This window comes from Chiloscyllium plagiosum, unplaced genomic scaffold (genome assembly GCF_037043375.1).
Source record: "Chiloscyllium plagiosum isolate Xiang-an unplaced genomic scaffold, Cpla_swu_hap1 HiC_scaffold_1, whole genome shotgun sequence".
Taxonomy (NCBI): Eukaryota; Metazoa; Chordata; class Chondrichthyes; order Orectolobiformes; family Hemiscylliidae; genus Chiloscyllium; species Chiloscyllium plagiosum.
This window is the reverse complement of record NW_028270139.1, coordinates 62483097-62498970: the sequence shown is the minus strand read 5'-3', so window position 1 is coordinate 62498970 and position 15874 is coordinate 62483097. Positions and strand designations below refer to the sequence as shown.

The window sequence follows — 15874 nt, the reverse complement described above, 5'->3', positions numbered from 1 at the left end:
TTTATGAGAATGTTGCCAGGGTTGGAGGATTTGAGCTATAGGGAGAGGCTGAACAGGCTGGGACTGTTTTCCCTGGAGCGTTGGAGGCTGAGGGCTGACCTCCATAGGGGTTTGTAAAATCATGAGGGGCATGGAGAGGATAAATAGACAAAGTCTTTTCCTTGAGGTGGGGGGTCCAAAACTAGAGGGCATCGATTTAGTGTGAGTGGGAAAAGGTATAAACGGAACCTAAGGGGCAACCTTTTCACGTAGACAGTGGTGTGTGTATTCCTGCCAGAGAAATTGGTGGAGGCTGGTACAATTGCAACATTTAAGAGACATCTGGATGGGGATATAAGTAGGAAGGGTTGAGAGGGATGTGGGCTAAGTGCTGGCAAATGGGACTAGATTAGGTTGGGATACCTGGTCGGCATGGATGAGTTGGACCGAAGGGTCTGTTTCTGTATTGTACATCTTTATGACTCAAAGACTGCTTATTACAAGTAAATAGGTTCTAAAGACAAAAGAACACACAGAACTACCAACAAATAACTCCACTCGTTAAAACTTCAATACCTTTACAACCTACTTCCCTTCTCCAAATACATGCAGATATAAATATGCTGGCAGACACAGACAAAGCAAAATTGGTATCATAATTGGAGGGAGAGAGAAATGAGAAGAATGAGGTTTATTTTCTGGTCGCCTTTGAAGTGCAGTGATAATTGGATAAACCAAATGTGTAGCAGTTAATGAAGTACATATCAAAAGAGAAAGCACAATTACATGATACCATTTTGTATTAAGATGACCACTTAAAGACTCCAGCCTGAGGTGACACTGAGCAATCTTTTGCAGAATAAAGTAAACTCCAGCCACAAGTTTATGGCTAATCGTATTTACAAGTGAGTTTGTTGTTACATACCTAATAGCAGATTAATTTCCTTTTTTTATGGGCTAAGAAATACTGTGCAGAAAGAATCTGAAAGGAAGAGGAATATTGTTAATTTCAGATTCCAGATCCTTAATTATTTGGGAAGGGTGATAGAGAAGAGCACTGTTAAAATAACTTCTTGTACTGCTGTCTGTTTCTCATAAGTGACCACTTGAACTTTGTTTTTAGCATTCATTTATTTATGTGTTGATGTTTAACTGAAATATTGAAGCACAATGAGAACAAGACTGATTGAATAAACACATATTTCAGTTGGTTAATTACCATCAAAATATTACAAATAAAATGTTAGATGCATAGTTACTCACATGAAGTAGGTACCTGATTTGTATAAAACTAAAAAAATGCCAATTCTAGGTATTTTTTGATCAACCTGTTTTGGGATGTTACTATGTCAGGAACAGGTGGGACATGAACTGGGGCCTCCTGAATCAGAAGTAGGGACATTACCACCGTGCCACAAAAGCTCTGGAAATGCCAATTATATCCTTGTTATTGCCTGCATTTACATGTGGATTACTTCAGGGCCTGAAGTAGCATCATGTTATTATAGCTATATGTTCAAGCACTAAGCATCACTGGTAACTTGAAAATGTAGAGCTGGATAAGTAAACAAGAGCTGCTGGGCATTGAAGAAAGAGAGCGGTACCTATAAGTAAGGCACGTCCATGGGTTTCTGGCATTAACTTGCTGGTTATGTTATCACACTTGCTCGGTCCTAGTCAGTTCAGCTAGTAATGAGAGTATTCCAGCTGAAATTCTGTCATGTTACAAATCTTGGATAATGTCAGGGCATGTGGAATTTTCCAGTTTGGGTTAACAACAGAATGTGTAAAAACTTTTAAGTGTAGCGTTCTACTTTTTAAAAAAAAACATCAATTTCCTTGGGATCTAAACAAGATTGGAGGACAAGTTTGGACAGGCCATAGTGGAATTGTTTTTGCCAGGATTGTGAGGTAATCATAAACCACATTCATTTGCTCCAGCTGTGCTTCTCAAAATACAGAAATCATGTTACCTTCCTTTATTTGAAATCAGTCTTTCAAAGGATGGATTTCAAATGGTTTTCTTGTTTGTGGGAGAATTCAGAAGGTAACACAACCTTAAAACTTGACATTATACAGTTCGTAACAAACTCAGACTTTAAAAGAATACTTACACAGGGGAGTGATGAGAATGTGGATGCATTTTCCCAAAAGTCAATTACATGTTAATTCAAGTGAAAAGTTCAAAATAAATGTTGATATTTAGGCCTAAAAAACATGAAGAAAGGAGTATCGCTTTGAAATTAATTAAACAAAAGAGCTCTTATGCCTGACAAAATGGAGAGCAGACTCAATGGTCTATATAGTCTATGATGGCATTTTCATTTTTGTGATAAATTGATTAACCTGCATTTCTAATCTTTTAACTTTGCTTCAGAAAAGGGTGCTGTTTGATGTGACATCATGAGGAGGAAGGACTTCTGACTACAATGTAAGTTCCACATTCAATGATCTCCAAGTCAGTTAAGAAATCCAGTGGCTGCATCGAACTTCTGTTGGGATAAAGAAAATGAGGATGTGAGCTGTAAACCGTGAAGACTGGTATGAGAGTGAAATCGGCACAATGCTGTCATCCAGTGAGGGTAGAGGCGATATCGCAGATTGGTTGTTCAGTATTCATCTGGAGCAGTACACTAACCACTTCAAGCAGTCTGGTTATTTCACTGTTGAGGACTGTCAACACATGAACAATGAAATTCTTCTTCAGATTGGGATTGGTCCAACAGGACATCGCAAAAGAATACTTAAACATTTGAACTCTGTGTTCCCAGAAGCAGATGCGACGACTGTATCTAAAAGTCCTGAGACTGGAGACACGGACTTAGAGAGTGAGAATCAGGTGTTAAGTTTACATAGCCCTCCTAAAATTGAACCTGGCAGAAGCGTACCTGCATCAAAGCTGAGAACTAATTTTGTTAAAGGCAACTTTACTTCAGACTGTATAGACCCAGTAAGCATTGATGGATGTATTCAGTCTAAAAACAAAATCCCATCTTCTCAAATGCAACGAGTTGAAGTAGAGCAGAAATTTCCAGTTGGTAAGAACCTGAAAGTAGATGCGTTTGAGCCAGATGAAGCCTGTTTTAATTTCTGTGACCCACAAGGTGATGTGGACAGCAGACCACCAGTTCCACCACGCCTTCACCAGGGTACCCCACCTCTCAAGTTCACTCCCGATAGGATGCCACTGCCTTCTGCTTCAGTTGATTCCTCAAATATTTACTTAACAAAGGAACATTCCACCTCTGCGGAAATGCAACATTTAATCGTCACTCTGCCAGACTCGCCCTTCTTTGAATTTCAAGGAGAAATGGTGCAGAATGATTTGTATGTTGGTCACCTGGGCAACGTAGAGCAGGTTACTTCATTTCCTGTGACAGCATCTGATCTTCGAAACAGACCAGTGCCACAGCTCCCTGATGTGTATGCAGCCATGCCAGACTCTACAGACGTCAGGTAAAGCAATAAACTCCACTTCATAATTTTGTACTACTCTTCAAAGAATTGATTTTTTTTTCAGTGATGAAGTTACATTTCTACCTTTACTGTAAGTGGGTACCACAGCAAATGCAACTGAAATATTGCAGGGCAAATCATCTGGTAAAGTTTACATTGGTAAACGTGAGTGTATCTGTGGAGAGTGGAACAAATTTAACCTTTCAAGCCAAGCAACTTTCGCTAGGACTGATGAAGTTAGAGATGTAATGGGCCTTAAGCAGGTACAAACTGGGAAGGGAAATCAAAGGGGAATTCTGTGGTGTGATTGAAAGTGGAAGAGATTAAATGATAGAAATTGAATGTGCAGGGCAAAAAGAGATGGGATAAACAGAACAAATAAACAAGTGTAGGCGAGCAGCAAATTGGATTAGCATAACTATTGCTGAACACTTCTGTCCAAAAAAATCGGACAGTGGATCTGAACTGCAGTTAGGCAGCCTTCTATACTCTGACTGAAAGATGAGTTCATGTTTGGTAAACTTACATGAAACTTCAGTAGAACAGTGTAGGAGGCAGAGGGCAAAAGGTCAGCATGGGATTGAGCTACAGAATTAAAATGACAGATGGCTGGAAGCTTGACTTTACTCACTGTTTATTCTTTTTCTTCTACAAAATATGGGTGTCACTGGGAAGACCAGTATTTGTTACCCTTGCACTGATTGGCTGGCTGTCTAGGCCATTTCAGAAGGCAGTTAAGAGAAAACCACATTACTGTGGGTCATAGGTAGATCAAACCAATTGAGGATGGCAGATTTCCTTCCCTAAAGAGCATTCGTGGACTAGATGGATTTTAAACAACAATTGACACTGGCTACATGTTCACCAGAAGGCTACTTTTTAATTGTAGCATTTTTTAATAATCAAATTCAACTTTATCATCTATCATCGCGGGATCCAAACCTATAACCTTCCCCAGACCTTTGGCCTGAATATGTACTAATTGACCACCCAATCCCCCTGGGCCTTCCCTGTGTAGAGGAAAAACACCTGCATGATGAGCAGTCAATACAGTATATTAAATAGTAAAAATGGTGGAAGATGATCTATTGAATGTGAAAGTTCTTGTGATGGAAGTCGCAGACAAGGAGAACTCAATCATGGTTCTTGAAGGGAGAGTAGGTGTGCAAGAAATGTGATAAGTCAATTTGAGAGCCACTGTCTATCATATTGAAAGAGAATCCTTGCTTATGCATAAAGTAAGATATATTGGAAGGACTTGTGTGGCATCATCAGAACAAGAAATGATGGCTGAGCTGAATCTAGGAAGAAAAAGAATCCCCCAGAAAACAAAATGGGAGGAGGTGCAGTCAACATAAGTTGCAGTCAAAGATATTTGTTAATAGGCTGTCCTCGGAACTCCTGATAAGAGGTCAAGAAAGGGGGAAATTGAAACCACTGTCGATGAACTATTTCAGCTCTGTGCAAGAGCAGGAAACTGCGTATGTACATTAAGCAGTGATGAGGATATACTAGATTAGATTACTTACAGTGTGGAAACAGGCCCTTCGGCTCAAGTCCACACCGAACCTCCAAAGAGCAGCTCACCCAGACCCATTCCCCTACGTTTACTCCTTCACCTAACACTACGGGCAATTTAGCATGGCCAATTCACCTAACCTGCACATCTTTGGACTGTGGGAGGAAACCGGAGTGCCTGGAGGAAACCCAAGCAGACACGGGGAGATGTGCAAACTCCACACGTTCTGTGGTGGGAATTGAACCTGGGTGTCTGGCGCTGTGAGGCAGCAGTGCTAACCACTGTGCCACCGTGCTGCCACATGTATTTGAGTAAGACTGGAAAAAAAAATGTTACACCATAGCCTAAGGAAAGGCAGCCATCCCTAGGACCTGTGCGAGTCCTGATAAAATATTCATGTGGAAGTAGTGATTTGAATCCAAAGAGAACAAACACCCCCATTTGGAATATGGTGGATGGATGGGGATTGTTGGGCTTTCATTTGAGAAAGTGAGTCCTCAATGCCATTCTGGTGAGGGATGGAGGTTGTAGGAGGGAATTTGGTAGTTACACTGAAGAAGAGTAATAAATGCTGGAGTTGAAAGCCAGTCTCCACAATGGTGGCCAGGCAACAAAGATCGATTGTCATAAAAAACCCGTCTGGTTCACTAATACCCTTTTGGGGAAGAAAAACAGCCATCCTCACTTGGTCTGGTCTACATGTGATTCCTGCACCACAGCAATACGGTTGGCTCTGACTCTGAAGTGGCAAAGCAAGAATAGAATGACTTGATCTGAAATAATATACACTGTTTGTGTGCTATCAAAAAGAAGTTCAACTGCTAAGCTCTGATCACCTGTAGATGAATATAGAACATTCACAACAGAGGGAGAGGCCATTAGGCCCACCGTGTCCATGATTATTGTTGCAAATCTCTATCTCGTCCTGTAGTCATTGTACTTGCTTAAATGGACAACCTTTATAGTGTTGGTCACCACATTGAATATTTATATAAGTATTCACGTGTCATTAGGGAGAGTTGGATACTGGAATCCAGTAACGTGGCATGCTGTGGTCATGTTGCAGGCATGTGTATGAGAAACTGGGCCATCCCAGAATTGGGGAAGTGAAGAAACACCAGAATCCTGTTTGACAATTGAGACTGGCCTTCAATCAAATCAGAACCCCTTTTTAATTGGGTCAAAGCCCATTGCTTTTGGTATACATTAGCCACCCTACATTTAATAAGATAGAACCATCTTCCAGTCATATAAGTATGAGGTTTTTGGCCTAGAATATCCAAACAAATGCAGCAGTGATGGACCTAAATGCTGTAACACCATCATATCTGGGTCCCTAAAACATCCATTATTTCAGATTAAATGATGCATGATGGGAGGATAAGGCCAACAGAATGAGCAAGGTGGGAGGTAAGCCATTTTGTGGAAGGGCCTTCCAGAGGGAGAAAAATGCCTCCATAGGATGAGCTTTGAAAATGAACGTGGCTTGTACTTCACTGACTTCCTCCTGTTGGATAAACTGGTGCCATGAGTGCTTAGCTTCCCCAAAGGAACAATAAGCATGCTACTAACACCAATGCATCTGCTTCAACACCTAAAGCAATAGATGAGACCAAGGAGAGATTCTACACCAAATTTGACAAATCACTAGCTTATATCCCAACAGGTGACAAACTGTTGGATCCCTTGGAGAATTCTGTGCCAAAATTATGAAGTGTGTAAATCTGCAGAAAGCTGTGATTTATAAGGACTGTCTAGGGAAAACAAATCCCAATTAAGGCTTCCTATTCAAAGAAAATGGCTTGTGCATGAGCATAATCAGCCACGTTTCACCAGTGAAATGAGTACAGCCCTTATGATAACATTCATAGTCAAAACACTGACCTTGCTCAACTACATCATTGTTTGAACAAAGCACTAGAAATGTCCTCATGATGGGTATTGAAAACTACTACATGTATCATGGCCTTATCCAATCTATCCTTTCCATTCGACTGAACTCCCAATGAATAAAGACAAAATAAGCAATACTGATAGAAAATTAACATGAAAGCCTCAAAGATTTCACCAAAAGCAATCCTCCTTGGTAAATGCTTGACTATCAAACTCTTAGTATCCACCCACCAGGAGTTAAAGTGCTCCCATACTTCCTGATGATTCTAAAAAGCATCTGCAAAAAGGTACTTAGTCACTCTGTGCTTTGGTTTGACAAAAATGACCAAGCGATGTAGGTCTGAATTGAGCATGAGCTCAAAGCTTTCACAGACTGGAAATTCCACCACAGTCTGAAAATGACTGTATTCCTGTAGGCATCTGAAGGCCCTAACATAGCATAAAATTCAAAACATAAACAACAAATGGGTGGGAGGGGAGAAAAAGTGTAGGAGATCCAAAGGCTCATGGACACCAATGATATGCATAGCTTCCTTCATGTTGATCAAGCTAATCTATGTCCCAAACAATTAACTTACCTTCCTGAGAGCCAAGAATTTCTCTGAGTCAGGAGGATTGTCTGAGTGCGAAAGTGAAGGAGCTGAGCAGTTAAGATTTTAACTAAATTTGGCTCATTACTCATTGCTGAATCTAATAGTCTGTTGCTGCCTTATTGTGAGAGTATACCCGTGCAGATAACCTTCCTGAACACAGTTTTGTTTGTAATTTGTCCTGATACCAAATCTATGTTCAGGCTAAACTGCTCCCCCATGTTATCCTGAGGAAATTCAAATTGTACAAGCAATACAACTCCATAAGCTTAGTTAATGTCAATGTTAAACACTTCAATCAGCTTTGTCCTTGCATAATATCAACTTTCTAAGCATTGTATAGTAGTCATGGCCACCAACTAAACTTTGTCCTTGCATTCCTTTGTTGAGAGTGAATTGTGCCAATCAGTTGCCATTTGTGATGGTAAGGATAGTTGAGCCAGCAACAGGACTGCAATTGCTTATTTGTTGCCAGTTGTGGGGTGAGCTATTTTAGGAACTGTGGCACTCCTTATTAATATCTCAATGAAATCAACTAACTTTGCACATGTTAATGTAACTGTAGCTGGATAAAAGTCTCTGTTTTGATAACTTGGACCATTTGCCCCAATGAACAGTGCTCAGAATGAACTGTACTGAGTTATAGTGAAGCAGCTAACATAGAAGGTGCCTCTGTAAATATTCTAAACACTGGTGAGGAATGATTTGAGTCCACACCATGTTCATGAAGGCAATTGTGTGTGGCACGGTGGCACAGTGGTTAGTACTGCTGCCTCACAGCGCCAGAGACCCGGGTTCAATTCCCGCCTCAGTCAACTGACTGTGTGTGGAGTTTGCACATTCTCCCCATGAGTGCGTGGGTTTCCTCTGGGTGCTTCAGTTTCCTCCCACAGTCCAAAGATGTGCAGATCATGTGAATTGGCCGTGCTAAATTGCCCGTAGTGTTAGGCGAAGGGGTGAATGTAGGGATATGGGTGGGTTGCGCTTCGGCGGGTCGGTATGGACTTGTTGGGCCGAAGGGCCTGTTTCTACACTGTAAGTAATCTAATCATGTCAGTTGACTTTCATTTATTTTTAAGTTGATTTCTGCTATTTGTCTGTAGATCTTTGTAAGAACAGGCCCTTTTGTGAGAGATTAAACTTATGTTTGTTAGTTTTCTCATGACCAATCCTTTGCATGATAGAGGATGGCAAGTTGTTGTTTTTAAAGAGAGTTTATTTCAAGGTTCCATTCTTGTCAGTGAAAAATTAGAATTGAGTCATCTTTTTGGGAGACTCCTTAATCTGATGCAGAGGTTCAGCAGTTCCAAAATACTCCAGGCACTCTTGATGACTAATGTTAGATCGGGGCTCACAAAGGAGAACTGACACTGATGTCTGGGGCTGTGACCATTTCAATCGTCAGATAATCCTGAAATCCACAAAGCTAATAGATATGCCAGATAAGCAGATGGAGATAAACAGGACCATGTGTTTGTAAGATGTATGTATGGAATCAGCTGGTTTGTGCTACAGCTTTAGCATTCCATTCCACACCAGTTAAACGGGAAGAGGTGAGTTAGTGGGTGGACATTAATTACAGGGATTATGCAACGCATTCTTAAATTATTGAATAAGTGGGGTGTGGGAAGCAAATCAATTTCTCGTGGGCAAACAGAATCTCTTACTTTGCAAGATATAGTTTGGAGAACTTTTTAGCATGGCAATTGGCCTGTCAAACAGCAGAGAGACATTTCCTTGCACTCCCCAATAAAGCAGACTGACAGCAAATCAGCACAGGGATGTCAAAGTAGTATTAATAACATTTTTGAAGCAATACTGTGTAATTGCTGTGAACCTTCAGATACATATTAATTAGCTCTACAAATCTTTAATATAGTCTATGCAATAATAATAATTTGAGCTCATTTCAATGCGCCTTTATATATTCCCCACAATGCCTTGTGTCTGATTTTGGTTCACCACTTGCAATCCCATCAGTAGCAATTATCTAAATAAGACCATGTCAAATCAATGCCTTTACATTCAAAAATGTAAAAAGCCTAAAAAGCTCACCTTTTTGTTCTCATAGCTCATTGTTTTGTCAATGTTTCTTTGATTTTTAACAATACTATACTTGCGGAGTCATATTGTGATGGATTAGCAAGAAATCAGAGAAGTCAAACATGCATTTCAAATACATTTTGCTTTCATTGTTGAAATCATTTTTTAATGATTGTTCAGCAACTTTTTTCAGACAATTATTTTTCATTGTTAAAATAATATTGCAGTAGTCTGCCTACATTTATTAAATTGTAAGCTATTGATGTACCTCATTTTTGTTGTGAATCTGATATTGATATGGATTTCCCAATTTTGTACTTCACTTTTGATAATTAGTGTTCGAGACAACATGTCACCAATGCCAGAAGGATAGTATAAATGCACCATTGATTCCAAAAAGTACTTCATGTGATCTGATTAGTGATTTTTGGCTCTCTGTAATTGGAGTTGCAGTTGGGGCTGTCATTATAATTTCAATATACAATTGATTGGAATAACACTGGTGTGATTATGTTGGTACTGAATGGAGCGGATAACAGAAAGCCCTACTCTTCTCAGAAAAAATAAAGGTGGGGGAGGGGGCATTTTAGAATGTTCAAGTCCCAATGTACTCTGAAAATAACTTGCATATACTTGCATGAAATAAGTAATCTATCATAGCCTTTCTAGATTTTTTTGGAATGTATTTTGATTAAAAAAAAGTTAACCTCTTTTTCTCTATATATGTTTTAGAAGTGATTTCCTTTTCTTTAATTAGACATTTATGTCATAGTACAACCTTTTGTCTATCTTTAAGTATTCAAACATGTTCAGTAATTACTTATCAGGGGATTATTGACAAGGATCACATAACATTGTTCAAACTTTTTTGCTCAAAATTGGGAATTGCCATACGAATATGTCAAAACCATCTTGTTTAATAGGAAAATGATAAATGTAACCTTCTTTTGCAGGCAGATTTTGGCCCTCTCCCGTTTTTTTTTCAAACTCAAATGACACTGCTGTATTTTAACGTATGCTTCAATTGTTTCTAAGACTTTTTTTGTGGTTATAGAACATAGAACATAGAAAAATACAGCGCAGTACAGGCCCTTTGGCCCTCGATGTTGCGCCGATCCAAGCCCACCTAACCTACACTAGCCCACTATCCTCCATATGCCTATCCAATGCCTGTTTAAAGGCCCATAAAGAGGGAGAGTCCACCATTGCTACTGGCAGGGCATTCCATGAACTCACGACTCGCTGACATCTGTCCTATACCTACCACCCCTTAATTTAAAGCTATGCCCCCTCGTAATAGCTGACTCCATACGTGGAAAAAGGTTCTCACTGTCAACCCTATCTACACCCCTAATCATCTTGTACACCTCTATCAAGTCACCCCTAAACCTTCTTTTCTCCAATGAAAACAGCCCCAAGTGCCTCAGCCTTTCCTCATACGATCTTCCTACCATACCAGGCAACATCCTGGTAAACCTCCTCTGCACCCGTTCCAGTGCCTCCACATCCTTCCTATAGTATGGCGACCAAAACTGCACACAATACTCCAGATGCGGCCGCACCAGAGTCTTATACAACTGCAACATGACCTCAGGGCTCCGGAACCCAATTCCTCTACCAATAAAAGCCAGTACGCCATATGCCTTCTTCATCACACTCTTTATCTGGGTGGCAACTTTCAGAGATCTGTGTACATGGACACCAAGATCCCTCTGCTCATCCACACTACCAAGTATCCGACCATTAGCCCAGTACCCCGTCTTTTTGTTACTCTTACCAAAGTGAATCACCTCACACTTACCTACATTGAACTCCATAATCGGAGATTATCAAATTTTTGGAAGTTTAGATGTTTATTGGCTTAGAGGGATAAGCACTATATCACATTTTTGTGGAGTGTGCATTAAAATAACAAAATAAGTTCCAAGTTCAAAAATAAAATGCTGATTCCAAAGAGTGATCATGTTTGTGCACTCGGGATAGTGGTAGAGGAAAAGGGAGCATATTTTAAGTGTAATCCAAGAAGGAAAATATCAATTGGATTTATCACAAACAATGTATTAAACACCTTCGTCTCAAAACTGAAATAGAGTCTTGAGTAGTCCATTTGATATACATAGCCAAAAATAACAGGTTGGTTTGCTTTCTGTTTATTCATTACGTGGGCTAACTTTCTGAAATGAAACTGATGTGCACATTCAACACAAACATAAAAGTAACAGGGAAGTTAAAACTGAGACATCATTTGTGTGAAGCAAATGGTTAACCAGTTTAAATCAAACATGAAGCTTAAGAAATCCACAACTCATAGCATATTTCATCCTGTCCTGAAATTGCTGGCCAGTTTGTGTGCTAATAATGCTGTGCACTGTTAATAAGCCATTGGATTTCCAGAAAAATTGAATCCATTGCCATTTCTTGGTGATCTAATTCAGGGTCTTATTGTCCACAGGCTTGTGGTCAATTACCATTTTTAACGCTAATGACATCAAGCTGCACTTGTCATCCTGTGTGGTCAAATCTCATGTCTGACATCTGCTAACTGCAGTCTCGATGTTGTTTAGATCATCCTCCATTATTGGCTATATTCATTTGCTGCTGACTTCATGACTCTCAACAGTCACTTGATCAGGATGCGCAAGGCGAGGCAAAGTTTTGGGATCAGCTTTCATCCAGAACTAAGCATCAATCCTACTTTGAATTTGTTGCCTTTTTCACATCTGCACAACATTCCCAGTGTCTGCCTAAGCTTCTTATCTTTTGGCATGACTCTCTACTTCCAGCAGTTAAAACTCTTAGTCTCATTTAACTGTAAAGTTCAGACGTCTAAGACATTCACATTCATATGGGAACACGAATTAAATCTTTGCAGGCTGGTATAATGTAGCACATCATTCGGTGCTCCAGCAAAAAAAGTCACATGGTCAATTTATCGCAATGATTTTATGTATTTCTAAAACTAATTATCAATTGCTGGGTCATTTTAGAGGGCAGGTAAGAAACAACCACATTGTAAGGTATCTGGAGTCACATGTAAGGCAGAGCAGATAAGAATGGCAGATTTCCTTCTAATTAGTGTTTTTTTTTAAGATAACCAAGGAGGATTGTTGTGGTCATTATTACTGAGATTAGCATTGTCTTCTGTTATGGACGAGGCCAGACCACTTAAAACATTCTTAAGCAGGCAGCCCAGACCATAACTTTGCAATTTGTTTCGGTAAGTGTACAGTGACAATTATCCAGATTAAGTTACTGAGGTTGACTACCAGACAAAACAGACAAAAAATGTATTCATAAAATTACATATTGAAGCACTAAGAACAGAATAAAGAACCCCTACAGAGCTCAGTCTATCCAAACGAGACTGTATGCTGTTCCGAATATGCACAACATGCCAATAAGCAAACCCTGTTTAAAACGCAGTACAAAAAATGGAACAGATGCTTACAGGTTGAAGTTAGAAAGACAGCAAGAGAGTGATTCTGTTCACACAATCCACTGCTGAACTTCACAACTAGTTCTGGACTGAACTAAACTGCTCAGCTAGAGAGCTGACCCACTCCCCTTTCATTCTACAGGTCACTTCTAAAACATGACCACTTTGGCCTGAAGTCTCATCTGTTTACATATAAACAAAAAAGCCTCTTGATACTCTTTAATCTCTCTGCCAAACCAGACTAGTCGGCACCTCGAGTGGTTTAGTACCCCTCTGGAAAAAACCAAGGAGACAGTATCCTTGAGAAAAGGAACAGCTTTTAGGAAAAAGAAGCCAGCTTTGTAACACTTATGGATTTAAATTTCATCATTTGTGTATTTGGATTTGAATGAGCATCCACAGAGTATTAGCCTGGGCCTCTGACTTACTAGCCTAGTAACATAATCATTGCAATACCATTTCCCAGGGATTCTGAACTAGTTAAGAGTTGGAAGAAGGTTAAAAATCACAACACCAGGTTATAGTCCAACAGGTTAATTGGAAGCACACTAGCTTTCAGAGTGCCGTTCCTTCATCAGGTGGTTGATGAAGGAGCGTCGCTCCGAAAGCTAGTGTGCTTCCAATTAACCTGTTGGACTATAACCTGGTGTGTGATTTTTAATTTTGTACACCCCAGTCCAACATTGGCATCTCCAAATCAGAGTTGGAAGAGATACCCAGGAGGGATGCTGACTTGGAAGTTTATAAAGATAGCAAGAGAGGCCCTGGAGAGATTTGATTATTTAAGAAAAATGGAGTAAAATTTTAAAATTAATATCAGAAGTCTGTGTAGATTGAGGAGTGAGGGATAACCACCCATTTTATGCTGATCCTCATTTTTCAAAATAATCTAGTTTTCTTCTGCCATAGCAGCTAAATGAGCCAGATGACAATCCTCTCCTTCCTGAGAACAAACATTAGTCAAATATGTTGCTATCACTGCTTTGTCCAGTGAGACTAGCCCTCTTATTTCTAATCGTGCTTCTATTATTGAGAGCAATTAGATAAATCTGATGGCTGACTTCATAAGCTGATCAAAAAGTAAAAGATACCTTAGCATGCTCGCTTGATCTGAGGCAGATTTGATTTAATTGATTTCAATCAGGCATGTCGTGGAATTGCTACAATTTGACAAAATGGGGAGACAGTAGTGTAGCAGTTAAAGTCGTGGCAAGGTCCAGGCTAATGCTGGGCATCCACCAGCTGAAATTCCCCCCATGTCAGCTGACAGGGTTTATGTTCATAAGTCTTGAACATAAAACTAGACTATCAAGTGATATGTTTTTATGGCATATGATTGATTATTTGGAGAATGAGTTGTCCCTTGGTTGAATCCCAATTTTTTTTGTACAATGAGATTGAAAGACTAAAGTCAGAACTGTGGACAAGTTCTTGTCTTGCCTCCCTCCCAATGTTAGCTTCTACTTCTACCTCTGTGAATAGCTCAGGTTCACTGAGGCTAATTCATTCATTTTCACTGGCCTAGCTGGCATTATGGCCTAGATTTTGTGCTCAGTGGTGAAGGAATGGCACTCACCATACATGTTGATAGCTGCTCAGAGGTTTTAAATTTCTATTTAGTGAAGACTTGCAGTCAATAAGTATCCAGCATAATTTCACTCTAGGGAATGTATGGCAATGTCAGCAAGGCCAGCAATCATTTGTCTTTTCGCATGAACAGATTATCAAAAGCCAAAGAAATATGCACCAGGATTTAATTAAGTTAGATTGAAGTAAAGGACAGAAAAAGATATACGACAAGGTTAAGAAAGATGGATTTAATATGAAGAGAGTAATAAAAGCTGGGAAGATGAGAAAAATCCAACATTAATTAATTTAATTCTGCAGGATTACAAAATTGAATTTTCATTATCAATGAGAATGTTCATAATTATGACTTATAAAGTTGACAAAAATTTACTTTGTATCTGAATGAACTTTTTATGCTATATTTAGTGGATAACTAGAAGCAACTTCTTCCCTCTTATGAGGCTTTCACTGTTGAGTCTATCAGTGAAGTCTCATAAACAGCATCTTGTGGGGGCAGTGTAACTAGACCATAATTCTCATTTTCATATTTATGCCTGCGTTGATTCAAAAGGTACTGCCCAATTTACTGAACAATAATTAGTGAGTGCCCTAAGTCTCCCCTGTACTCTCAATGTGATCTCTTGGCCTATATCGCTTAGCTTCAGTGTGATTTCTGCTTTAACTCACTAGCTAATTATTTGATGCACTTTATCATTTGCTTTCTAATGAATGTCCACTTCATATTTCACCTTTCACCTTGACTTAAATAGTAGATTTTGAGAAAGATACATTGGCTCTTCTGTCTCTGTCACTACATTCACTGCTTTCATACCAACCTCCATGAAGATGAGCAGGAGCTGGAAAAACTTTAATGTCTGACGAGGACTTGGGGCTAATTTCTTACAAGATTTAATTGACGATGCATTGCCGATTGCATAAAGCTGCAGTATTCAGAAATGGCAATTGATGTTTTATCTCTGCATTTACTGTTTAGATATGTTCATGGAAAAAAAGCTTAGTTATTTTGGTAATTTTGTGTTTGTTAAGGAAAATGTAACATTGGTGAAAGAGATATTTATCTCTGCATTTATCTATTGTAAGTATTCAACACTGTAATAAGTCTAGCCGAGAGTATGAAGTTCCTCTAAGCTACGCCTTAAAGATTATTTCTCCTGTGCAGATATGGACTTCCTGCCATCTATTAGAGACAGCTTTGTAGACTCCGTCATCATCAGTAGATGGTAAATTGTGGGCACTTCTGGTGTGGGCACATACACTGTGAGACAGCCTCAATATAAGTCAGAAATTGATTTTGCTCTGAATCTGTGCCATCAGGATTACTCATTTTTATTTATTCAGGGAGATTTAAGTTCAAGCCCTAGCGTTTAA

At 39.4% G+C, this 15874-nt stretch overlaps 1 protein-coding gene and 1 long non-coding RNA gene across 6 annotated transcripts in view; one reads left to right on the top strand and one right to left on the bottom strand.

Moving 5' to 3' along the window:
• arap2 (ArfGAP with RhoGAP domain, ankyrin repeat and PH domain 2) overlaps window positions 1-15874 on the top strand; it is a 311926-nt gene that overhangs the window by 45192 nt on the left and 250860 nt on the right. For all 5 annotated transcript variants that reach the window (XM_087987064.1, XM_087987070.1, XM_087987078.1 and 2 more), the window contains exon 2: window positions 2357-3435. In XM_087987064.1, coding sequence (XP_087843190.1) covers window positions 2543-3435 — 893 coding nt within the window. In that variant the 5' untranslated portion in view covers window positions 2357-2542. The remainder of the gene's footprint in view (window positions 1-2356; window positions 3436-15874) is intronic.
• Window positions 1-15874, bottom strand: part of LOC148152129 (uncharacterized) — a 170644-nt gene that overhangs the window by 11719 nt on the left and 143051 nt on the right. The gene's annotated exons all lie outside the window — the stretch shown is intronic.